Raw genomic sequence first — 27,416 nt, 5'->3', positions numbered from 1 at the left:
GCATTATAATCTTTTTTTTCAATTCTTTTATAACAGAAAATAACAATTCCAGAAGTTTTAAAATATGGTTGTTTTGTGCAAGTATCATACATACGATGTGATGCTGGTGTATTTAGGGGTCGTTTTTCACACGTTTCTACGTGTTTTAACTATAATTAGGCAAAAGTGGTGTCCCCTCGTTAAACTGTAGAGAAGTGTTTGCATAAATGGGAATACATTGTACCGTGTTCATATAATAAGTTAGAAGAGTACATATGTGAGCTCACGTCTCACCAGATGATAATTCAGTCATAAACTTACCGACAAAAGCAAACGGACATTTTTTTATCAACCGCTTCTGCGACAAATACTCCACCACCGCTGCGATGGACCCATCGCTTCTGCCAAAGCTATGGCCAGTGTGGTAACCAATGGTAGAATTCTACCATTGAGATACCAATGGTACCCATGCTTACAGACAAATTTGGTAGATACGTTTTCTGACACAATAGTGCTTAGGTACTGTAGCTTTTGACGTCAAAATGAGCAGGTTTTCAGCGATATATTGGTCCTCATTGATCATATAAGGCAGAAATAATTTATTTTTGAGTAACATTTATTGGTAGCAACACAAATCACAAAAAAACTGGACTAAACTATAGATCAAATTTATGACTAAGATCAGTCGACTGGGGTGCCATTGATTCAACTTTTGAATACCAACTTTTATTATAATGCCAATGACACAAATAGTATGGTAAAACCTTTCCGGAGTAAACTGCCAATTACTCGTACCAATGGTGATTGATGTTACCAATGGTATTTTAGTATTTGTACCACTAGGGATATTCTGGAACGTAGCTTCTGAGCAGAGATATATTTTTACTGTTTCTTAGTGTTTGTAAACGCATTAATTTAAACAGATGTTTAAGGTCACTCACTGCATATCACTGACCCTACATCGCTCTTGGTTCGAACCACGTCAGGGACCTTGTATTATTTCATATAAGGAAGCGATCAAGCTAGCTTACGGAAGGTTGTTGCTTGAAATAATGCACGTAGGGGTATCTGAGATTTACCTCTACCGGTATAGCTGGAAAGTCGCCATATGGCTAATACATTGTCATCGTTCCTTAAAATGCGACAACAAAAACAACAACAACAAAAATAACATAAAAATAAATAAAATAAAATACTTCATCAGTATTAATTGATTTTATTAGAAGCTAGTAATATAGAAAATATACATTATAATAAATCAATAAATAGTATGAAATATCAAAACTACAGTTTGCTTCACTTTTTATCCAATCAGAGACGCCAATTTCAAATCAATTTGAAAGTTATATCCCCGTGTGTCCCATAAAATGTATGTAGGAAAAATAAGTTGTTAATATTAAGTGATAGTTACAGCGCATGACATGTCGTTTGAAGGTGGAGTATTGCATTTAAGGTAAATTAAGATACGGGTATAATAAATCTGAAAAACAAACCATGTACAATAATAAATTATTGTAAAGACTTTATAATAAAGCTACAACATTTCAAAGCCATCACTGCGTTGTACCAATCTGATAGTGAATACTTGTAAATGTGGCTCTATGCTCGTTTATGTCATACACCGATAGCAAAGGCCTCTATTACAACGTTACTGATAGGCAAGTGCAATGGAATTATCAATCGTGAATAAAGGGCGGTCTGATCAAAATTTCAAATAAACGTTGCAGATGTGCGTTAGTAGCTAGCAGACTCTAAACAATTTATTGGTTTATACAAAATATGGAACTTATTGTTTCATGCAGTAAAACTAAGCAAATATAAAAAACTTACGAGAATAACATTTCTTTGTACAGTTATACAAAAACTGAAAATATGAAAAACAACCAAAATGATTCTGTGTTATAAACTAATACATTTAATTAGTAGTAATCCTTATTTTAATTTATGTTAACTAAAATGAATAGCAATTAATTCAATATGGCTGCCACTTAGGAAAGGAAGAAAAGATATTTATTAATCTTTAAAAAAAGAAATTACTAAAATTACTTAAAAATTGTTCAAAAAAGTTTCAGTGAAATTAGATAGTCTCTAAGGTTTACTTACTGCCAAAGTACCTAAACAGATTCATTAGTTAATAAATAAATTAATTAATAAACTTTAGAGAGCTTTCAGAGATGTTACTTCTTCAAAGATTAGCACCAGACGTCAAAACTCCATGAGATGTCTGGTTAAACCCAGAGTGAGCTAACATCTTCAAACAGGTGGCACTGTATGTAACAATTTATCTGATTCGTCTGCAAAAAGCCAACCAGAATTTACCTCACAAATGCTTTAGCTTATCATTTCTTTACATAATTATTCTAAAAATTGATAATGATTCATTGAAATTTGCAGCAGTATCATTAACAATGATTACAAAAAAGAGAAAGTATAACAAAACAATTTTAACAATAAACTAGAAACTTATATCACACGTAACTTATTTATAAACATATAAAAGACAAGAAATGTCAACTACTTGTAAGTTCGAGGTCTGGCAATGTGAAAGTTTACCAATCTGTGTATTGGCCAGGCTAAGTGAAAAAGACATCAGTGCCCTGTAATGAGTTCCATCTACTGTAGGATAAAAATTAAAACTCACATTTCTTAGTTAAAAATAAGCATAAAAGTTTATGAATGATGTTGTTTAAAGAAATGGGTCTTTTAATCAGTATTATGCAAAGTCAAGTAATTCTAAAAATATTCTGTAATGTTATATAATAATAATGTCAAAGTAAAATCCAAATTATACAACATATGCATACATGTGTGGGTGTTTGCGCGTTTATATATAGTTTGTTATTAATATAACCAAGTCACACCACGGTATCGTATTGTTTGGCAGTATTGACTGTTTAATTTATTTGAGGGTTTTCGTTAGTTTTCGTAGTTTACTATGAGTTACACATGAGTCTGAATAAAAGTACAAATGTAAAGATATCTATACTGTCACCTATAACTACTAATTAATGGTCTAGTGGTAAGTGCAACGGAATTGTGTTCAAGTAGTTGCAAGTTCAAATTCTTGATAAACCATTTTAATTTTTCTTACTTTTTTTAAACTTAATAACTTTTCTTTAAATCATATTTTACACCTTGTTAGTGAAGGAAGTAGGACAAAAGTTCCGCTGGAATACCTATAACGTTGTGCCGTTCTTGAAAATCCATGTTATCTATTTTGGATTCCGATAGTTACCGAACGAACAAATGGTCATTGAATATACAGTAAATTAATTTGAGAATTAGGCATTTTGTTTATGGTCATAGAGTTTAAAATTTGACATGTCAGTTTAATATTTATCAAGAAAACCATTTAAATAATATTTCATTGTTGGGAGAAATATAAAAACCAGTAAATATTTTGATTTGTTTAAAGGAATATGTTATCAGTCATTCATTAATTGCATGGGTGTCATCAGTTTCCTGTGTATTGTTTTCCGTTTTATCCAAAATCGCTGCTAATTGGGCGGCCATATCCTCTAACTTTGTTTCAAGAGTTTTAAATTTCGTGTCTAATCCGGCTACCACTCTTGAATTATCACCCTGTAAATAAATAATAAATGAAAAAAAATGAAAATGAATAAAAATAATGAAATCAAATCAATTGGAAAAAAATAAAATAATAAAAAAGTATATACAGCTATATAGTTTTTTTTCTACAAAAACATTTGATTATATTTATGACATACAGGGTGTAACATAAAATCTGTTTCATAATATCTGTCCTTAATGTAAGCTTAAATCATTTCTACACAAATTAATGAAAAAATACACATGTTTTACAGACATAATACTATTTTATTTGCTATATTTTTCATAGACAATACTTCTATATGAATTGATGTACTGAAGTATTTTTACCAGTCAGTTTTACAGCAAGTACTTAACATGACGTCCATTCTGAGAAATTATACGTAATATTAATAATGTGGCAAGCGACATTCTTGGCCGACTGTTTCTTATAACGTTTTGGTTGGGACCGTACTTACGGCTATACACAATGGTATTACTTATGAACTGCCGGTTATTAGGGCTTTACACGATAGAATTACTTATGAACTGTCGTTTCATTTTTCAGGGATATACACAATGGTATTTCTGATGAACTGTCGTTTTTTTTCAGGGATATACACAACGGAAAAACTTATGAACTGTCAGTTTTTAGGGATATACACAATGGTATTACTTATGAACTGTCGGTTTTTAAGGGATATACACAATGGTATTACTTATGAACTGTCGTTTTTTCAGGGATATACACAACGAAATAACTTATGAACTGTCGGTCTTTAAGGGATATACACAATGGTATTACTTATGAACTGTCGTTTTTTAAGATCTATACACCATGGTATTACCAATGAACTGTCGTTTTTTAAGATATACACAATGGTATTACTTATGAACTGTCAGTTTTTAGGGCTATACACAATGGAATTACTTATGAACTGTCGTTTTTTAGAGCTACACACAATGGTATTACTTATGAACTGTTGTTTTTTAGGGATATACACAATGGTTTTACTTATGAACTGTCGTTTTTTTCCAGGGATATATACAGCGGTATGACTAATGAACTGTCGATTTTGGTCTATATAGGGATATACATAATGTTATTACTTATGAACTGTCGTTTTTTTAGAGCTAAACACAATGGTATTACCTATGAACTGTCGTTTCTTTAGATATATACAATGGTGTTACTTATGAAATGTCGTTTTTTTGTGTTTTGTTTTGTCTTTACACAATGGTATTACTTATGAACTGTCGTTTTGTTAGGGCTATACAAAATGGTATTACTTATGAACTGTCGGGTTTTTAGGGCTACATACAACAGAATAACTTATGAACTGTCGGTCTTTTAGTGCTATACACAATGGTACTACTTATGAACTGTCGGTTTTTAGGACTATACTCTATGGTATTACTTATGAACTGTCGTTTTTAGGGCTAAACACAATGGTATTACTTATAAACTGTCGTTTTTTAGGGCTATACACAATGGTATTACTTATGAACTGTCGTTTTTTAGAGCTACACACAATGGTATTACTTATGAACTGTTGTTTTTTAGGGATATACACAATGGTTTTACTTATGAACTGTCGTTTTTAGGGCTATACACCAAGGTTTTACTTATGAACTGTCAAATGTTTCATCCTATGTATTTACATTTTCTATCTCACTCCCAGCAATAGACGATTATTCGCATTGACCTTGGTCATAAAACATTTTCTACATTTCGTTTTTGTGCGATTTGTAGATTAATATCATAAAAAACGTTAACATGCAAAGTCAACGTAGTTTTCTGTAATTAAATAATGCATCGTAATTTTGTCATGTATATATAGATTTTACTTATAAAGTTAATTGAATATCATTCATATATGTTTTTTTTACTACAAAAATTATTATTCTTTATTTATTCTTATTATTCTTGATAAAGTGTTCCTTAACATTTATGATGTACTTTTATTTTATTGTATTTGTATTACGCTTGTAAGTACATGTATATCGTATCTTCTTGGCGGAAATAATTAAATTGAATTCTGATAAAATTATATTAAATCATTAAGCTTTTGCCTAAATCAAAGCACTGCATATTCATCGTATATATCCAGTAACGCAGGAATGTAAAAATAACACATGAATTGTTAAACAGTAACGCCGAGTCTGTTGTACAAAGCTTTGTCCAAAACGAGTAACACCGTAAGTAATTAAGGGACCAAAATGATATAATGTAACTCAAATAAAAAGAAATGAATAAGCACAATATACTTCAACCAGCATTACAAATATTTCCAAGAATATGTTTACTGTTACAGATCATTCGTCTAAATGACGACCTTACTATCGTTTTGAAAGTGCCTTTCGTGTTTCGCCAAATAACGTATTTAATTTTTTGTTTGTTATTGTATCCGGTATACCTTAGACAAACTACTAGTATCAAAAAATAGCAAATAGATGCAAATACAATATAATTATTTACTTTTATGATGTAACCACCGTTTGTGCATCATTAATACATAACCTCGTAAAACTGGTCTAAACTGGTCTAAGTCACATTTTCTCTATCATTTTAAGTGTAATAATAATATGACAATAGTAGATTGGCAGGTATATCTGATATTTTAAACAATAATTAATAAAATGTGCAATTGTAGAAAATCATATCGCCAAAGCTAAGACAATCAGGTTGGACAGAATGCATTTTTATCAGTAACGCAGTCTACCTGGTGGTAAATTTGACTGGACTCGGTTGGCGGATCGCTTACGTGGGATGTTTGCGTGACAGGTGTATTTCATAACACAGAACCATCAATTAGGAAATCTCTTATCATTTGAAAATTAACCGTAATATTTGCTTGTTCATAGATTTTGATCTACTTCTTGTATTTGGCTACCGAACTTTATTGAACCTACCTATAAATACAATGCATTCAATTAAAAACAAGATCCAAATCAATACACTCCTATAATATTTCTCTTAGATAGATATCGGAGGGATCACTCAAACAAGATCCATACATATGACTACATATGACTATTTATCACGAGTTAAACCTTAGCCTGCTTGACCTTATAGTGGTAAGCCTTTAACAACTGTATATGTCAGGCTACCCTGCACATCAGCACAGTCTCACAGACTTTATACTGAAGACTGACCATCTTCAAATTTTCATTTTGTTTTTATTTTGTCATGTCATTAGTACTAACTAAGAAAACCATTGAATGATATTTCACTGTAGTAAGGAAATATGAAAATAAGTAAATATTTTGATTCGTTCTAAGGCATATGTGATAAATCATACATTAATTTCATGGTTGGCATCAGTTTCTTTTGTGTTGTTTTCCATTTTATCCAAAATCGCTGCAAATTGTTTGCCACTATATTGCATATGTTCCTCTAAGTGTGTTTCAAGGGTTTTTAATTTCGTGTCAAATCCGGCTACCTCTATTGATGTATCACCCTGTAAATAAGTAAATAATAATAAAAAATTAAAAAATATATAGAAAGTAAAAAAAAAAACACACAAATATATAAGAGTATATAGCTATATATAGTTTGAAATCATTTGTTTTCTTCACAGAGTTTGGATTAAATTTATGACATTCATGATATTAATAATTTTACGAAAGTTTAAAAGTAACACACATTTTGACGAGTGTTTCTTACAAACTTTTTGTTTTTAAAATTACATTATTTTCTAAGAAACGGAAGTAGCTTTTCGCACATGTCCATTCTGTGTCGGGCAAAAAAAAAACGATATTGGATTTTTATGCAGACTATGTAGAGACATTATGTCCGTCGTGGGTTCTGGTGTGCACAAAATATGCAATGCGTATGAAGAACATGTCGCTAAACGAATTCAAAGTACAGAATTTATATAAAATCTTACCACCAATTGCTGCTTAACATTCAAACAAGGTCTTACTAAAACATTTATTGAGATTTGGCTCAAAACAAAGGAATTGCTGGCCACAATTCTAGTCGAGCTTCCTGTGTGCTGAAGAGATCCTTTGGTGATAAAAGAAACCATATAGAAAAATACGGATCACTTTCATATAACAATTAAATAGCCAATTTTAATGTTTCGTAGCATTGGCTGAACGTCCATAAGTCAGTGTTTGGTAATTAAATATAACTACATCAATAGGCTAACTATTATACAGCTGACAAGTAAAATTGACCAAATCTGTGTAAAGCTGTAATTGTTTGATTCTTATTTGAATGAATCATATCAAATAAATCTTATAGATTTTTACTCACAGGCACTATAATTTTCGTATTGATTGTCATGCAATGAATTACAAGTAAACTTCGTCAAAAGAAATATTCTAAACTCGTGTCGAGTAACAAGGCAAAAGCAAATGAATATTTGTATGATAATGGTAAATGAAGAATCATGAACATAAATCTATTTATAATTTTGGCAGCAAACTGTTATTGTAACATAATCATATAAAATGTTTAAAATCAACTCATCAACGTTCCGATAAGACATGCCATTATTTGTAATGGTTTATATTGACATAGTGAAACTGAATAGAAGTAACGTGTTATTCCCTGCGGTCTGGAGACCGCAGGGTATTGGTACGCGTTTAACTTTTGAGGTATGGAGGAGCACGTGACCTGTTTTCGGTACATGGAGGAGCATGTGATCTATAAACCGTACATGATTGGTTAATTAACCTTTTCGAAAACCTAGCTAAATACCGTTTGCCGGTACGTTACGGATTTACCTCTAGGGAATTAGTCCGAATTACACCTAATTAAGAAAAAAAAACTATTACATACGTGATATTTCTAATTTTCTATAATTATTTAACCGTTTTAGGTGGAAAAACTTGAATGATGTGTTTGAAAATTATCAATATTTCTTTAATATCTATCTCACATTCTACAAAATACTTAAATTTTCAAAATTAAAATATTCGTCGTGGCATCTGCCATAATAAATATAGATATTTTCCGCGTGAACTTGTGTGTTTACTTTATATATTTATTTTTTTTTTGCTCGGAATTATCAATAAAATGGTAGGCCTATTTAATCATTTTCTAAAAAGAAATAATTGTTTTATGTTCGACCTTCTCGGGTCTTCAACGCAACGGTCACCAGTTTCAAAAGACCTTCTTCTATATTGGTCGATTATTGTCAACTATATTCCTGATACAAATGTTGAAAATAGTTAAATGAAATAATTATCTTTATATCATTAAAATATTAAAAATGTTCCCCGCAGGAAACCATTTTACTTGTATAATAAATGTTTTAATGAGGAGTTGTTTCAATGAGGAGTTGTTTCAATGTTAAGCATCGTTTGGTGGTAAGATTTTGTAAATTTTGAGAATATCACACCGACGACTTAACAAAAATGGGTTAATATAGAGAAAAGTCAGGTGGGTAGAATCACATTTCGATTTATGTTTAAAAAAAAAGCTTTTAATTTTATATAATGTTTTAAAAGTTGAAAGGTTGCCATGCGATTGACCTATTTCTTTATTTATCGAGTTTTAGCGCACATCTGGATCAGCATATTCACAAATACTTTTTACCAATGCTAAATTTTGAGACCCATATGGGCTTCCACCCCCGTAAATTTTAAGGATTATAAACCATTATGTATATTTTAAATTTGGCATCATTCGGAAACCTTTCGACATTTCCGATAGCTAACATGCTCAAGTAGGAAGTGAGACGTCTGTGGTTCAAACCATGGTCCAGGCAACCGCATAGATTTTAATTTCTTTTTTAGTGGTATTAACGTTTTTTCTCAACATTTTAGCCAATATATATATAGATAAAATATGGTTGTCTTAAAAAAATGGAAATAAATGTATATGTAAATAAATTATATTTTAATGCAGGCCAAGCCAAATTCCATGTGTATCAAATTCAAACTGTTATAGCATAATCTATATGGTAAAAGTGTTTTATATTTTAAGAACTTGTTTATACATACATGTATCAAGTCTGTTATTTTACGCGCATGCATTTATTTAAGATGACCAATTGTAACATTTTTTTACTAAAAATTACTTTGTTAATTGTATAGGTAATAAAAGAAAACAAATCATGATTAAGTTAAACAAAAATCTTCCTTTATATGCAAAAATAATCCCTCAAAATTTGACACCTTTGCAAAATGCAAATATGGCTGTAGAACTAAAAATAACAACAAAGTATTAGATGATGAAATTTGCTAATATTTGAAAAATAAATGTCTGATTACAATAAAAGTAATGAAAAGCTGAATCTGAGAGGTGCCCATTAGGGTCGGTAACTCTTTATACTTTGTACCATCCAATTACGCGGCATTGTCTAGATACTTGTAAAGGAAAGTAATCTTTATGTACTACGCACATTGCGCACACTTGACTAAATATTTCATTTGATAAGTTTGCACAGCAACGGCTTACAGCGTAAAATGTATATAACGGAATGTCTGCAAGGTAACGTGTGGGTCCCTCATTAGTCCCTTTGATAATTAGGCATTTAGTTTACGGTCAAAGTGTTTAAATTTTGACATGTCAGAAGTACTTATTAAAAAAAACATTGAAATGATATTTTATTGTAAGAAAGAAGATGAAAACAAGTATATACTTTGATTCGTTTAAAGGAATATCTGATCAAAAATACATTTATTACATTGTTGCCACCAGAATCAGTTTCCTCCGGTTTTTTTACTATTTTATCCAGAATCGCTGCTAATTGTGTGCCCATGTATTTCATATGTTCCTCCAAGTTTGTTTCAAGAGTTTTCATTTTTGTGTCTAATCGGGCTACCACTCTGGAATTATCGTCCTGTAAAAAAATAAATAATTGAAATATTTAGAATGAAATAAAAAATATAATAGAAACTATGATAAAGCAATGACAAAAAAAAACTAGAGCTACATGTATCACTTAAGCTGATAAATACCCCAACTAGCAACCTTTTTGACCTTTTGAAAAATACGTGGTTTGAATCAAAGTTTTAACTCGACCTTTAATTAAAGAGGTATCAACTATGTACAAATAAATTCTTATATCTCATTCTTAACTATTGTTATTGTCCAGAAACCAAGTTATTGTCGGACACACATTTTCTTTTTTTAGTAACAATGATCTTGACCTTGAGTCCAGGGTGCCCAAAAGCAATCCCAACACGGGTCTTTATACAAGCTTGTAGAACACTATGTTTGATAACAATATCTCAATTCTATCTCTTGAAATTGTTCGAAGACCATGTTCTATTTTCAGAAACAGTGACCTTGACTATGACCACATGGGGTCTTAAAGCAATTCCAAACCGGATTTTAACATACCAAATTTGATTACAATATCTCATTTCTAACTCTAGTTATTGTTCGGAAACTAGTTTTCTATTTTTCGTAGCAGTGACATCGACACCAGAGAGTCAAAATGCAATACCAACAGAAGTCTTCATATAAGCTTGCTGTATACCAAGTTTAATTACAATATCTTATTATCTTTACGCATTGATCTCCCCTGAATTTTTCGGCGTTAGTGTACATATAAAGGGAAGTAACCGCTTCAAAAAAGTGGACTACTTTAGGCATTTGCAATTAACAGCACAAGGCTCAGAAATTTCGCTACCATTATTTGTTTGGTCTGACAACCCAAACAGATAAAAACAAAAACAAAACATAAATATATACAAATATATAGTTTGGAATCATTTGTTTTCTACACAGAGCTTTGATACAATTTATGACATACATGATATTAATAATGTACCAAAAGGAAATGTTTGCCGTAAACTCGCCGCAACTTTGCCGCAAATTCGCTGCAAACCTTTTAGTTCGCCGAAACACTGTGTCAAGTGTTTGCCAGATATCGCCACTAGTGGCAACTCTGTAGCAAACATTTGGCGACTTTGCGGCGAATTCACCAGAATATTAAGTTGTTCGCCAATAGTTTGCCAGAAACTTTCAGTGGAAAACTAATTTGCCAGAGATTGCCAGAATCTTTCTATCAAAAAAAATATTCGCTGAAAGTTCACCAGAAACGTTTCTATAAAAACAAGTTTGCCAGATAATCGCCACAAAAATATCAGTTCTGAAAGTTAATCCAACTTTGTTCAGTAAATAACTATTTTGCCAAGGAATTATATTATTATGCACATATAAAAAGTCCTTCATGTACCTACCTATAACCACGGATTTATATTACAATAAATGTAATATAAATCCGTGCTATAACCTACCTACCTACCTACTCAACCCTATTTTAATGGGTCGGGAAGTGGAAACAAACATATTTTTATTTTTTGCCTAAGAGTTATCAAATTGATACATCATATGTATCATGGAGGGTATTGTAGTTCACAATAACAGTTAAAAAAGTATAAGGTAGAAGACCCATAATGAAATCGGCAATCTTCGACAATTACCGCAATATCTCGCCATTTATCGTAACGAACTTCGTTTGTTTACGTATAAAGTCGGAATTCTAATAATAGCGGATATCCCCGGTCACGTGGTAGTATTCCCCAAGAAAATGACGTAATTTCCGTAGATATCTAACATGGCGTCTTACAGGCGTGATACGCTCGGTCGATTAAAAAAAAGTTTAAAAAGATGCAGAAAACCCAAGTATTCCGACTTAATTATAAAACATAACTATAGTGCAGGTAACCAGTATTACGGGTCAACCAAACCAGCTCTACAAAACATCAACTCTTCCTAAATCGGTTGATAATGAGGGTTGGAAAGAGGGAAGAAGAATCGTTGAGTTTGGCGTGTTACGGTCAAACCTAAGATTTTGTAAAAAATGTAGACTTGGACCAATAGGCTACCATTGACTTTTGACAACATGTTAGGTGAATTTAAACAGGGTGCGTCTGGATATTTGTATACACAGAATGTGGTCATGTGAATTGTGTTCCCTATGGAAAAACACATAGACTCTAGTAGATTGAAGACCTGGGAAAGTTGGAATGCCATGTTTCGTTGTCAACACAAAATTAGGAACAGGTACGTAAGTGATTAATGTATTGCATCCTACTTTAGATAAAGTACTATATACTGATTTATCATTATGAATTCATAGATGTAAGGTCTCGTACCAGAATGAATATACATTTATCAGTGTTTATCTACTTGTCTTCCAATGATGTCAAACATGTAAAATTATGAGAGAAATTATGCGAACCAAATTTATGTTTCAGATTTATAAATAATTTAAAATTAATTTATTATACAGAATACATGTATCTTGTTTGTGTTGAACTGTAAAACACTACTCCTTATTTAGTCCTAATATTATAAGACCTATACGTAACCTATTTCATATTTATCATACATTAATCTGTTATTTTACATTTTTCATTTTCCATGTTACGTTAGGTCTTAACAGATCTTTGCAAAATCGTGTAGCAAAAAAAATGACATTAGACATCGATTTAGATCTAATGCATTTAAACAATTTAAACAGCGTGTATTTACATTAATTTTGACCTATTTATGAACAAAACTAAAAAGTAAATATCTTTTAACAAAATAATTGAACTGTCACATCCGAAAAGTCATGATTAAATCCTCTCATTTAATTAAATACCTTGTACAGCCGATATACAAATGGCAGCCATACAGTGCGCGAAATCTAATTGGCTAATTTCAAATGCAAGCGTTTAAATGAGTCCAGATGTTTCTTACGGAATATTTTTTGAACGAAATAATTGTCCATGCACCGTCAGTGTGTTCGAATATATTTTTCCGTTCAAAAAATTGGAATCAATCTGTAAAACGCTGATGAGCGACATAGATTGATATTTATATTTTATTTTTAATTGATAAGTACATTGTTTGAAAGTTTTTGTTAATGATAGACCATGTGATTGAAAGAACAGAAGATAGGCTTTTGAATAAAGCTTGAAAGGCAAGTCAACAGACATTTTTTAAATTTTTCAAAATGCTACGCGTTGATGAGCAATAACTATTAGACGTCAGGCTTGACCAACATAAAACTATAACAAGCCTGTAACGTCTAATCTATTGGACTACTCCTTATTGTGAAATTTTTAGCTCACCTGAGCTTGCTCAGGTTGAGCTTTTAGGATCGGTGAATGTCCGTCGTCCGTCCACAATTCTTGTGAACACTCTAGCGGTCGCATTTTTGACCCAATCATCATCAAACTTGGTCAGGATGTTTGTCTAGGTGATAGCTCGAATGAGTTCGAACATGGGTCATCTCGGATGAAAAAGTACGTCACAGGAGCTATAAATAGAAAAACATTGTTAACACTCTAGCGGTCACATTTTTGACCCAATCATCATCAAACTTGGTCAAGATGCTTGTCTAGGTGATAGCTTAGATGAGTTCGAATATGGGTCATCTCGGATGAAAATGTAGGTCATGGGAGCTAAAAATAGAAAAACTTTGTTAACACTCTAGCGGTCACATTTTTGCAACAGTCATCATCAAACTTTGTCAAGATGTTTGTCTAGGTGATAGCTCAGATGAGTTTGAACATGGGTCATCTCGGATGAAAAAGTAGGTCACTGGAGCTAGAAATAGAAAAACCTTGTTAACACTGTAGCGGTCACATTTTTGCATCAATCATCATTAAACTTGATCAAGATGCTTGTCTAGGTGATAGCTCGGATGAGTTCGAACATGGGTCATCTCGGATGAAAAACTAGGTCACAGGAGCTAAAAATAGAAAAACCTTGTTAACACTCTAGTGGTCACAATTTTGACTCAATTGTCATCAAACTTGGTCAGGAAACTTGTCTAGGTCATTGCTGGAAATAAATCGAACATGGGAAATCTCGGATGAAAAACTAGGTCACAGGAGCTAAAAATAGAAAAATCTTGTTAACACTCTAGTGGCTACTGTTGTGATCCAAATATTCTGTTAATTGGTCTGAAAGTTTGTTTGATGATTTCTAAGTCAAGATCGAACATGGGTCATCTTGGATGAAAAACTAGGTCACACCGCCCAAATATAGAAAAACCTTGTTAACATTCTAGTGGTCACATTTTCGACTCAATTATCATCAAACTTGGTCAGGATGCTTGTCTGGGTAATTGCTTGGATGAGTTCGAAATTGCATGTGAAACTAGGTCACCGGAGCTAAAAATAGAAAAATCTTGTTAACACTCTAGTTGCTACTGTTTTGATCCAAGTATCCTGGAAATTGGTCTGAAAGTTTGTTTTGATGATTTCTAGGTCAAGTTTGAATATGTGTCACCTGGGTAAAAAACTAGGTCGCACTGCTCAAATATGGATAATCCTTGTTAACACTGTAGTGGTCACATTTTTGACTCACCTGTCATGAGACTTGGTCAGAATGCTTGTCTAGGTAATTGTTTGGATGAGTTTGATAAGTCAGTTGAGCGATCTAGGGCCATCATGGCCCTCTTGTTTATAAACTTCCCTCTGAACTGTTTTAACTTCCCCAAAGTCACTGAGAAATTTGAAAAACAAATGATAAAACATTGCTAAATTAAATCTTGCAACAATGCAATTTTTAGTAAGACATTACAGAATCCTACATGTACATTTATACAAAAGACACAGTTTACACTAGGCTGCCAATACACACAGTCACAGTAATATTCAACATACATGAGGCAGATAAAAATAGCTCTATATAAATTTATGCAATGTGTTATTATCAGGGTTATGTAAATTACAATCCATGTGAAGTTTTTTTTGACAAAATATTTGTATACTTAAATGAAATAATTTGTTTCTTTTCATTTTCTTACAGCAATGATTGATAGTGTAGGTGGGCCGGTGAGGGTCAACAATTTGTTGTCAACACTCAATATACCAACAATTGGAAATAAAAACATGAAAAAAATGGAGAGACGTGTTGGAAATATCATTGAGACAGTGGCTTCTATGTCGACAGAATCTGCTGCGAAAGATCAAGGAAATGGAGTAAGACACATTTAACAATGATATTTTCGAAATAACATGTAATTGAATTGGAAGAATTTCAAAAATTATTTTGTAATTATATGTCTATGCAGCTTATCATGGTATAATGCTATATTGCTGGCACACTCGTGGTTTAGGGAACCAAAGAATATTATACAATCCATATATGAGAAAAGAATTTTTAAACAATGGCTTTGTTGTTTTTGCATGTTACTCTATATTCATGTACATAATTTTTTTTTTCAAAATAACATGAATGTGTAATTGTTTTTTAAAAAAAGTATTTATTTCTACATGACAAACTTACCTTCATTTGTTTAAGACTTAAATTCTTATTAAATACATGCATTCTTTTTAAGGGATGTGCATCATGAAGAATCAATGCTATCAGAACACAACATCATGGAAGGTCTTATTGACAAGATCTTGGAGGATGTCCTTTGCCAGATGCCTCGCCAGCACTAAAGTGAGTACTGGTAGTTTGTTTTCTGTATTTTGTTTATTTACGAAAGTAAAGGACAGTGCAAAACTGACTGGTGTTGTTGAACTGTTTGTGTTGGGTCAGTTGCTTCAATATATGAATATCTCTCCATATACTGTTTGTACATATGTATTTTTTTAATTTAAGGTCTATTCTTCAGTCAGATGCTACAATTACAAATGACAGTGAATGGTCAGATTTATACAATTGTGATAAACAATCCTCAACAATACATCAAACAAAAATGCCTATGAAACTGAAAGTTGAAATCTATGAGGTTTTTTATATATATTTATAATCATGGTGCAGCAATTCAATGATAATACTGTGATAATTTTGTAATGCTATTTGGGTTCGTCTTTAATAGAAATAATTTGATGTATCTTCATGTGATGAATAATCGATATGCAGTCCGAATTATTTCATAAAAGTGATTACCAAAATTGGTCAGGAAAAAGTCGTGCAATCAGCATTAATAATTAACAAAACTTATTCTAGTATGAACATTGTGTTACATTAATTATAAATAAGTTATTGTCAATTCATTGGTGTATCTTCAATATTTGTCAATATTACGTTTAAAGATGAATTTTAAAATACAGAAAATATGTTTGAAATATGTTTTTACAATTACAGTTCTCACAGACAGTCAAAGGTTGAAAACAAAATCAGAAGTGGTCCACATCTTGAAAAACCTCACAGCAGATTAAGACTTTCCCCGAAATTTCCCTTTAAAACTCGCAGTGGTATGTCCAGTGCAGTAGATACTGCCTGGCACATAAGAGGCTTTGACAGTTTAACATGTAAGTAAAAAAAGATTATTTTTATGCCCCCACAATGTTGCACTTGTCAGTCCGTCCGTCCGTCCCGAAATCTTGTGAACGCAACTCCTCTTTAACCGGATGGCAGATTTTGCTTAAACTTACAGGGATGAACAACGTTAATGTGTAGATGGTAGTAAAGGAAGGAATTTTTGCTGCGACCAAATTTAACAGAATTATGGCCCTTTGTTGATTTTTTCACTATATACTATGTAGAAATTTTGTGAAAGCAACTCCTCTTAAACCAGATGGCAGATTTTGCTTAAACTTCCAGGGATGAACAACCTTAATGTGTAGATGGTAGTAAAGGAAGGAATATTTGCTGCAACCAAATTTAACAGAATTATGGCCCTTTGTTGATTTTTTCACCATATACTATGATACTATGTAGAAATTTTGTGAAAGCAACTCCTCTTAAACCAGATGGCAGATTTTGCTTAAACTTCCAGGGATGAACAACCTTAATGTGTAGATGGTAGTAAAGGAAGGAATTTTTGCTGCAACCAAATTTAACAGAATTATGGCCCTTTGTTGATTTTTTCACTATATACTATGTAGAAATTTTGTGAACGCAACTCCTCTTTAACCGGATGGCAGATTTTGCTTAAACTTCCAGGGATTAACAAACTTAATGTGTAGATGGTAATAAAGGAAGGAATTTTTGCTGCAACCAAATTTAACAGAATTATGGCCCTTTGTTGATTTTTAGTTTTCAACTTGTGGCACATGTAGTCCAAAAACTATTTGACCTAGAGTCATAAGATTGACAGAACAGTGGCGTGTGGGGGCATCCGTGTCCTATTGACACATTTCTAGTTTTTCTCAGTTATCATGTCAGTAATGATTTAGAATTTGTCAGAAAAGTATCTGTGTATATTTTAACCACTGTTATTGATGTATAATTGAAAAAGTGAGTTTTGCATACAAGTAAGACTGGTTAGTCAACATTGTTCTTTCAAACAGTGGCATTTAGAAGAACAATCCTAATGGTTATTTGAATAACCTTTGTTTTAACTTTGAGCTCTGACCTGGCTGTCATGTTCACAGCATGCATCATTTTTGTGTCGCCTCTACGGAGTAGTGGCGACATACAGGGATCATTTCTCCGTCGTCTGTCCGTCCGTCACAAAACTTGTTCGGACTACTGGTGCAATTTCATCCAAACTTTACAAGAATGATCAGTACCAAGTCTAGTTGTGCATATTGTCAGCATTTTCCGGTTCAATGATTTTTGTCAGAGTTATGACCCTTTAATAATTTTTATGCCCCCACTTCGAAGAAGAGGGGTATATTGCTTTGCACTTGTCGGTCCGTCGGTCTGTCGGTCCGTAGACCAAATGGTTTCCTAGACTAAAGAACCCTTAGGCATAGGAACTTCAAACTTGGTATGGTGATTGGTCATGACCAGTAGATGACCCCTATTGATTTTGGGGTCAATGGGTCAAAGGTCAAGGTCACATTGACCTTGTAAGCAAAAACGGTTTCCGATCAATAACTAAAGAACCCTTAGGCCTAGGAACTTCAAACTCTGTATGGTGATTGGTCATGATCAGTAGATGACCCCTATTGATTTTGGGGTCAAGGGGTCAAAGGTCAAGGTCACATTGAACTCTTGGGTAAAAACGGTTTCCGATCAATAACTAAAGAACCCTTAGGCCTAGGAACTTCAAACTTGATATGGTGATTGGTTATGACCAACAGATGACCGCTTTTGATTTTGGGGTTAAAGGGTCAAAGTTCAAGGTCACATTGACCTGTAGGTAAAAATTGTTCCCAATCAATAACTAAAGAACCCTTAGGCCTAGGGTCTCCAAACATGATATGGTGATTGGTCATGATCAGTAGATGACCCCTATTGATTTTGGAGTCAAATGGTCAAAGGTCAAGGTCATATTGACCTCTTAGGTAACAACGGTTTCCGATCAATAAGTTAAGAACCCTTAGGCCTAGGAACTTCAAACTTGGTATGATGATTGGTTATGACCAGCAGAGGACCCCTATTGATTTTGGGATCAAGGGGTCAAAGGTCAAGGTCACATTGACCTTGTAAGTAAAAACGGTTTCTGATCAATAACTAAAGAACGCTGCGGCCTAGGAACTTCAAACTTGGCATGGTGATTGGTCATGACCAGCAAATGACCCCTATTGATTTTGGGGTCAAGGGGTCAAAGGTCAAGGTCACATTGACCTTGTAGGTAAAAACGGTTTCCGATCAATAACTAAAGAACGCTTTGCATAGAAACTTCAAACTTGGTATGATGATTGGTCATGACCAGCAGATGACTCCTATTGATTTTTGAGTCAAGGTGTCAAAGGTCAAGGTCACATTGACCTCGTAGGTAAAAACGGTTTCCAATCAATAACTAAAGAACGCTTAGGCCTAGAAACTTCAAACTTAGTATGATGATTGGTTATGGCCAGCAGATGACCCCTATTGATTTTGGGGTCAAGGGGTCCAAGGTCAAGGTCACATTGACCTTGTAGGTAAAAATGGTTTCTGATCAATAACTAAAGAATGCTTAGGCCTAGGAACTTCAAACTTGGTATGATTGGTCATGACCAGTAGATGACCCCTATTGATTTTGGGGTCAAGGGGTCATTGTCATATTGACCTTGTACTTAATGATGGTTTCTGACCAATAACTCAATAACTCAAGTTGCCTTGGTTGATATTTTTATATTAAACTAAAAATGCTTTTGGTATTCACATTTGAAGGTCTTATGTAATATAACAACTTGGCTGTCATTAATGAGGCCTACATGATTCATACAATTTATGCATATATTATTTGGTAAGATTTGTAATAACTTAAATTGCTTCACACAACCTATGGGGTCACAATTATTATTATCTTGTGACTAGTCATGACCAGTAGATACTAGATAACTGATAACCCTTATTAATTGTTTGTTAACTGGGTCAGAAGTCCTGCATAATAACCTGATCACATGACTAATTGGATGCCGATAGGGGGCATACATATTTTACAAACATATCTTGTTATTTTTAAAGATTGTCCGGACTACTTCTCTTACACCACTAATGCAGTTTCAATGAAACTTTACAGGATTGATCTGTAGCTCAAGTCCTTGTGCATATTGCACGGGTTTTCCGGTTGAATGATTTTTGGCCGAGTTATGGCCCTTTGATAAAAAGGTGTTTTTTTTCTGTGTGTTGCCAGATACACAAAAGCTTGTCCAGACTACTCCTCATAAACTACTGGTGCAATTTCATCCAAACTTTACAGGAATGATCAGTACCAAGTCTAGTTGTGCATATTGTCAGCATTTTCCGGTTCAATGATTTTTGTCAGAGTTATGGCCCTTTTTTAAATTTTGTCTGGACTACTTCTCTTATACCACAAATGCAATTTCAATGAAACTTTACAGGATTGATCTGTTGCTCAAGTCCTTGCGCATATTGCACAGGTTTTCCGGTTGAATGATTTTTTGGCAAGTTTGATGAAAAGGTGTTTTTTTTCTGTGTGTTGCCAGATACACAAAAGCTTGTCCGGACTACTCCTCAAAAACTACTGGTGCAATTTCATCCAAACTTTAAAGGAATGATCAGTACCAAGTCTAGTTGTGCACTGTCTGTCTGTCTGTCTGTCCGTCACAAAACTTGTCCCAACATGAAATTGGCCATCATGAGGCGACACATGTGATCACTGATCGCTCTTGTTTGTTATTTTGGTGTTTTTTTTAACATAATACCTTGATTTCTTAACTAAGTTAGATAAACTTATAATATATGAGCCACTTGTCATTTGTAAATAAATCTAGGTTTTGCAATGCAAATACATGTTCATCCCAACAGATCAAAATCAAGCCAGCACCAGTGTATTGACCAATAAATAATAACTGCCTTTGGTGTTTATTTTCTTCATTTGTAGGTGGGCTTTACTAATAGATTACTGCCACTTTATTTTAAGGTGGGGTTTTGGGGTATCATTCACCTTCAGTGATAGTTCTAGTTTTATCCAGTATAAACATGGTAACATGTAAATGAAAAATAAACCTTGTTTTTTTCAGTGTACTGCATCAATAAACTTAATATGGAGAGTAGCTTAGTCACCAAAGCAGTCAACACCAAAATACACACAATGGCCAGGGCACTGAAACTTGGAAGAGTGAAAGAGTAAAGTAGTGCGTTTTTAGCTTACAAAGTGACATGGCGAGCTTTTGTCTATCTTTCGTCCGTAAACTTGATCTTTAAACAACATCTCATAAATTGCCAAGCCAATTTCATGCAAACTTCACAGAAATGTTCCTTTGGTGGTCAAAAAAGCTGTTTAACACGATTGGCACAAGTCCCATAACTCTGATTTGCTTTAATGCATAATTATGCCAATGTTTCGACTTTATGTATTCATATAGGTAAGCATTATTATAGTCAATGAAACACCCTTGTGACAACTTTTTCGAATAGTCAAGTGTTGCTGTCCTCCAACAGCTCTTGTAACGATATTGTCTAGTCAGTTTTTGTTTTGCTTGCAATCGTTATATGACATGACTAAAGACATTTAGTTTTAATCTTTAGTTATTATGTCTATGAGGGGCGTCCGTGGCCGAGTGGTTAAGGTCATTGACTTCAAACCACTTGCCCCTCACCGCTGTGGGTTGGAATCCCGACAGGGACTTTGGATTCTTTCATGTGAGGAAGCTATCCAGCTAGCTTAGGGAACGTCGGTGGTTCTACTCAGATACCCGTTCGTGCCTGAAATAATGCAAGGAAGGGCACCTGAATGTCACGATATGACCTATACTGTGTCGATGTGACGTAAAAACCCAAAACAAACAAACAAAAAATTATGTCTATGAAATTCGTTGTTTGTATAAGACTCAAATATATTGTTGTGATTAACTTGTCCGTGTCAGATATTGTTTAGCTCACAATCATTATGTTATATGACATGAGTCATGTTTGAATGAAACTTTTTGTCCAGATAGAAGATTTCAAACTGTAACTTCTCTGATTTTAAGCTTTTACAACAATATTATATTTCCCATTTTTGATGCTAAGAAATACTGCAACATGTGCTGAATAATAGCTATTGTCAAACATTGTTTTAATGCTCCCCGAAAAATTTCGGGGGAGCATATAGTCATCGGGTTGTCCATCCGTCTGTCTGTCTGTACGTACGAACCCGAATTCGTGTCCAGCCCATAACTTTGTTATTTCAAGTGGGATTTTAAAACTATTTCACAGAAATAATCACCATATTGTATTAAGACGACGTGTCGCCCGCAACATTTGGGTGGCTACCTTGAAGGTCAAGGTCACACCATGACCTTGAACAAAAATTGTGTCCGGCCAATTACTTGGTTATTTGAAGTCGGATTTTAAAACTATTTAAAAGTAATGATCACCATATTGAGACAACGTGTCGCACACACCATTTCGGTCAATACCTTGAAGGTCAAGGTCGCAGCATGACCTTGAAGCAAAATCGTGTCCGGCCCATAAATTCGTTATTTGATGTCGGATTTTACAACTATTTCACTGAAATGATCACCATATTGAGACGATGTGTCACACGCAACATTTGGGTCATTACCTTGGAGGTCAAGGTCACAGCATGACCTTGAAGCAAAAATGAGTCTGGCCCATAACGTCGTTATTTGAAGTGGGATTTTACAACTATTTTGGAATTATCACACTTTGAACTTTGTCTGGACATAACCCTGAAACTACAAAAGATATACTTTTCTGTGTCCAAATCCTAGTCGGGGAGGATCACCCCGGTTCAACCGGCTGTTTTAATTGATTATTAAGTAATATGAACAATTCATGATAACATCATAACTATAGAGTGGAAATTTATGAAAGTCAAATATGTATAGAATCAGTTTCTAATAAAATGTGTGTAAAATTTATCTCTTTTTTTAACTCAAGGAATTGAATTAATTTCTTTATTTTACAAATTTATCAAATTTCATTTTATTCTACTGATATGTTTGTAATATTTCTTTTATTTTCTTTTGAAAAAATGTGTTAAACCAATATGTATTTGTTTTCTTATAATTCAGCTAGTTTTAATTATTCCAATGTTTGAAAAAATTGTTCGCCAGAACTTTACCAAAATGTTCGCCAAAATATCGCCATAACATATTTGCTGAAACTGGCAAATATGCAAATGAAGTTTGCCGCAGTGTTACCAAAAGCTTCTGGCGAACCTCCGCAAACTTACTATGCAAATGAAGTTTGCTGCAAATTTGCCGCAAACTTTTGGCGAACATCTGCAAACTTTTACCATGCAAATGAGGTTTGCAGTAAATTTGCCGCAAACAGAAGCTACCTCCCCCTATAGTTAGCGGCAAATTTGCCGCTAACCTCATTAGTTGCGGCAAATTTGCCGCAAACCTCATTTGCATGGTAAATAATTGCTGAAAGCAGTTTACTGCAAATTCACCGCAATGTTTGCGGCAAACTTGCCGCAAGGTTCACCAGAGAGCCCTTATTTTGGTAAGGGACATGATATTAATAATGTGACAACGATTTTCTGGCCGACTGTTTTTTGTTTGGTTTCTGTTTGGACCGTACTTAGCGCTATACACAATGGTATGAACTGTCGACTGTTTTCATCCTATGCATTTACATTTTCTATCTCTCTCCCAGCAATAAACAATCATTACCATTCGTAGATTGATGTCATAAATAAAAACATATATGCAAAGTCAACGAATAATGAACTGATTGTGCGTAAAACGTTAATTTGCCAATAATTCTTGTTTATCATAAAAGCTATAAATTAGCCTTAATAATGTTAATCGGTCAAGTTCTTTATATATATATTGTGTGTGTGCGTGTGTGTTTGCGCGAGTGTGTGATTTATGATATTGTGTTGATAAATATTTATGTTGTGTTCAGTTCTTGTCAGTACATCGTATCTTTTTTCGTAATATAAAAGGCACAGCATATCAACCATGCATATCCAGAATCGCATGAATGTGAAAATAGCGCAAAATTATCGCCAAATCAGTGCAGAGCTATAGCCGAAAAGAGTAACATGGTCAATAACTCGAATACAATAATTCAACGTAAATTGAATCAAAATAAATGAATAAGCGCATACGACTGCTATGTCATAATACTTTATTTTTATCACCTTTTTAGCTCGACTATTCGATAAGAATAAGTAGAGCTATTGTAGTCACCCGAGCGTCGGGGTCGGCGTCGGCGTAACCACTTATGTTAGAGTTTTTGTAATAGTTCAAATATTTTCAAAGTCCATTGACATATGGCTTTGAAACTTTGCACACTTGTTCACCATCATGACCCCAACCTGTAGACATAAGGAGGTAACTGTATCAAGCATTTTGACAGAATTATGCCCCTTTTTCGACTTAGAATTTACGTTAAAGTTTTTGTAATAGTTCAAATATTTTCAAAGTCCATTGACATATGGCTTTGAAACTTTGCACACTTGTTCACCATCATGACCCCAACCTGTAGACAGGAGGAGGTAACTCTATCAAGCATTTTGACAAAATCATGCCCCTTTTTCGACTTAGAATTTACGTCAAAGTTTTTGTAATAGTTCAAATATTTTCCAAGTCCATTGACATATGGCTTTGAAACTTTGCACACTTGTTCACCATCATGACCCCAACCTGTAAACAGGAGGAGGTAACTGTATCAAGCATTTTTTTTTACTATCAAGCACTAAGAAAAGTCGAGCGTTGCTGTCCTACCGACAGCTCTTGTTGTAATTACTAATAGTAATTTCTCATAGGCCACTGTGAGTTATTTATACTGTTAATGTCAGTGTACATGTACGAAATGACTAAAAAATTTGCACTGTTATATAGGTAACATTAGTTGCCACAAAGGGACACCACCAGAGTGACTATTACACCCAGGACATTTAGTTTTTTGTTCTATTCGCGTTTTAAACATCTTTTGGTCGAATATTAAAAAGTAAATATTCGTTTTCATCGTAAGTTATTGCCAAGGGATGGCACTGAACAAGCAGACGATAAAAAAATGCAACAAAGGATTATTAAACGAACTCCCTGACCTGTCTACTGCTAATTATCAGATAAGTGGATACAATAAGAATTTCACCACAATGTTCTGCTTACAAAAGAGCACGTGTCAATGTTTATGGTTAAATATATTGTTATTCAAATAAAAGGTCAGATAATGAATCTATCTATCCGTGAAAAAGGACAGATGTGGTAGGCAGAAATAGGAAATTATCGTAAATGCATATTATCAATATCAATATGAAAAATATTCTGGTTAGGATCAAATTTCACAGATTAAAAAGCTTACGCCTCAGGTAACAGTGTTTTCCTTAACTGTAACCCACAAACCTATGTGCTATTTATACATTAATCGGCATAATAAACTTCTTGGAACTTGTTTCCTTTTGATATCATTTGTGTAAATGACGACCTAACTATCCATAGGAACTCTGGAACACGACCGCATATTGCGACGCATAAATCCGAAACCGTACCGGCTTTACATATTGTTTGTCCGACCTTTGGATATCTTTTATATTATGCGAGTAGGTGGTCTATAATTATATAATCTCAATTTAATATAATCTGCTAATTTAAAAATCAGTCAAATTTACGGTATATTGAAAAAAGAAAATGAGTGACATCCGCCATTTACCGCAGCGTTCGGCGTAAGTTATTCCCTTGATATCTTGATTTTTTTTAAAAAAAAATTCTAGTACTCTCTTTATATCACTTAATACATGGAATAGATAAATACAGAATCCCTAAAGAAAGCCCAACACGGCAAAATTGAAAATGTTGCAGGCTCGGTTTGATTGAGCCTGTTCATGGACGGTACTGGAAAGTGCAAGTTACCGTCCACGCCCCCTAGCACCGGCTTAAGCAGAATTCAACATTTAAACGTGAAATAGTAAAATTTTGAATTTAGAAACATCCGCAGATGTGTTCATACGGCGGTTATCATGGAACCTTCAATATGACACTTCCGTGCCATTCCATGAAAAGCGGCGTATGGTCCCCAAGTAATAAAAAGCGTGTGCCCTAAACGAGAAAACAATGGGCGGAACTAAATAAAATGGAATTTTGAAAGGGGATCAGAGGTTATGAAGCCTGCGTATCACAGATAAGACGTCAAAAGACAAATTTAAAAAGCAGGCAACATATCCTAAGGGTGACTCAACATTATTCAAGTAGGAATATTGGAACCACCCAACTAGAAAATGCCGAAAAGTTGAAACTAAAAATACCACTCACTTTTCATAGTAATGAATACCAGATGAGTGCCTAAAATATTTACCTATGAATCATGTATAATATACCTTTTTACAGTTAGGCAAAATCAACTAAAGTGTCTGTTTTCTCCAAGTTAACATATCAAAACACGAATACGCCCGTAAAATTGCCGCATATATATGTCAACATGTGTAAACAATAAACCGTGAAAGTTATATCCGGACGATACCTAATAGTTGACAACTATAACGGAATAAAAAATAGTGATCAATTGTAGCCAAAGGGGAAAAATTTTGCCGAACGTTGCGGAAAATGGCGGATGTCACTCCTCGTTTTATTTATAATACCGTGAAATTGGACCAGTTTTTAAAGAAACAGATTGGGTTCAATTGATAATATATTTTTGAGGCCATATATAATCCGATAATACTTAAAGATATTTAAATGTATGATTTGAATGCAACGTTTGTGTTTCAGCAGTAAACATAAGCGCAAGAGCATATTTAAAACTTTATTGTTTTGATATCCGGTATATCTTAGACATTTGCCAAACTACTAGACTAAGTATCATTTAATTGTTAATAGAAACAATTGTAAATACTATTCCAGTAATACTGTCATTAATGGTGTATATGCTCCTTTGGGAGAAGTCCATGTCCTTGCAGGAAATTATATTACAAATTTAAAGTTTATACGCTCGCTCTTTGTGACAGTCGCTAACATTGCACATGTAACCTTCCGCGGTTAATAACGGAAATAATCTCGGTGTGGTGTAACGTTATCTTTTTCTAGAATTGTTTGTTTAAATTATTACGCCACCCGTTATAATGCTGTTTTTAAAGCTCACTGATGAAATAAATTTTCCTCATACATTAAACAAACAAATATTTTCTATAAATAAGTATTTAGACTCTCAACTTAATAAGCATCATATCATTTATATTTAAATATGAATATGAAAATATCATTGATGTAATGACCAATCAATATTAAACGCGCGTGTGATATCAATATAACGTATTCAGATATAGGTATTGCCCTTAATCATCATTTTTAGGGATTATTTCAAAATACATACTGACTGAATAACGATAGATCCAGACATTGATAAGACGACACGAATCTTGGTAAATACAGGTCGTATGTGTGAAATATGTTATCGGAAGATGCCCCAAATGTGTTTGAATTAAATTACTCTGATATATGATTTACATTAAAAAGCAAAAATAATAAATTTTACCTTTTCAGAACTCATGGCTGCTTTTATGTCCCGCTCAGTTAATTTCCAAGATTCACCAACCTTTTTTTTAAACCAGGATAACTCGTTTGGTATCAGCTTCTCTATGCTCTCATTGTTACTTTTACACTTGAAGCACAAGCATTTTAAAATGTTTTTTAAAAACGTGGATGTTGCCATTCTTTCTAACTCTAGAGCAAACTTGACCTGAAATATATTTCAAACAATGTTTGGTGAATGTGAATTATAATTACTTAGC

General features: G+C 33.5%; 1 protein-coding gene across 1 annotated transcript; it reads right to left on the bottom strand.

Annotated features, from left to right (window-relative positions):
• Nucleotides 1-1,185: 1,185 nt before the first annotated feature.
• Nucleotides 1,186-27,362, bottom strand: LOC132726870 (uncharacterized). Its single transcript, XM_060712276.1, has 4 exons — nucleotides 27,161-27,362; nucleotides 10,170-10,325; nucleotides 6,831-6,989; nucleotides 1,186-3,561 (listed from the first exon to the last, which is right to left on the bottom strand). The coding sequence occupies exons 1-4, from the start codon at nucleotides 27,335-27,337 to the stop codon at nucleotides 3,409-3,411; spliced, it is 645 nt and encodes a 214-aa protein (XP_060568259.1). The 5' UTR covers nucleotides 27,338-27,362; the 3' UTR covers nucleotides 1,186-3,408.
• Between the last annotated feature and the right edge of the window lie 54 nt (nucleotides 27,363-27,416).

The sequence above is a fragment of the Ruditapes philippinarum genome, unplaced genomic scaffold (assembly GCF_026571515.1).
Source record: "Ruditapes philippinarum isolate M1 unplaced genomic scaffold, ASM2657151v2 ctg92_1_1_1_1, whole genome shotgun sequence".
Taxonomy (NCBI): Eukaryota; Metazoa; Mollusca; class Bivalvia; order Venerida; family Veneridae; genus Ruditapes; species Ruditapes philippinarum.
This window is presented reverse-complemented; position numbering and strand designations above follow the sequence as displayed.

Coding starts and splice junctions, on each gene's coding strand:
- LOC132726870 (XM_060712276.1), bottom strand. CDS start 27,337: ATGGCAACATCCACGTTTTTAAAAAACATTTTAAAATGCTTGTGCTTC. Junction 6,990..10,169: donor CTGATTCTGGTGGCAACAAT/GTAATAAATGTA, acceptor ACTTATTTACAG/GGTGATACATCAATAGAGGT. Junction 3,562..6,830: donor ATGCCAACCATGAAATTAAT/GTATGATTTATC, acceptor ATTTATTTACAG/GGTGATAATTCAAGAGTGGT.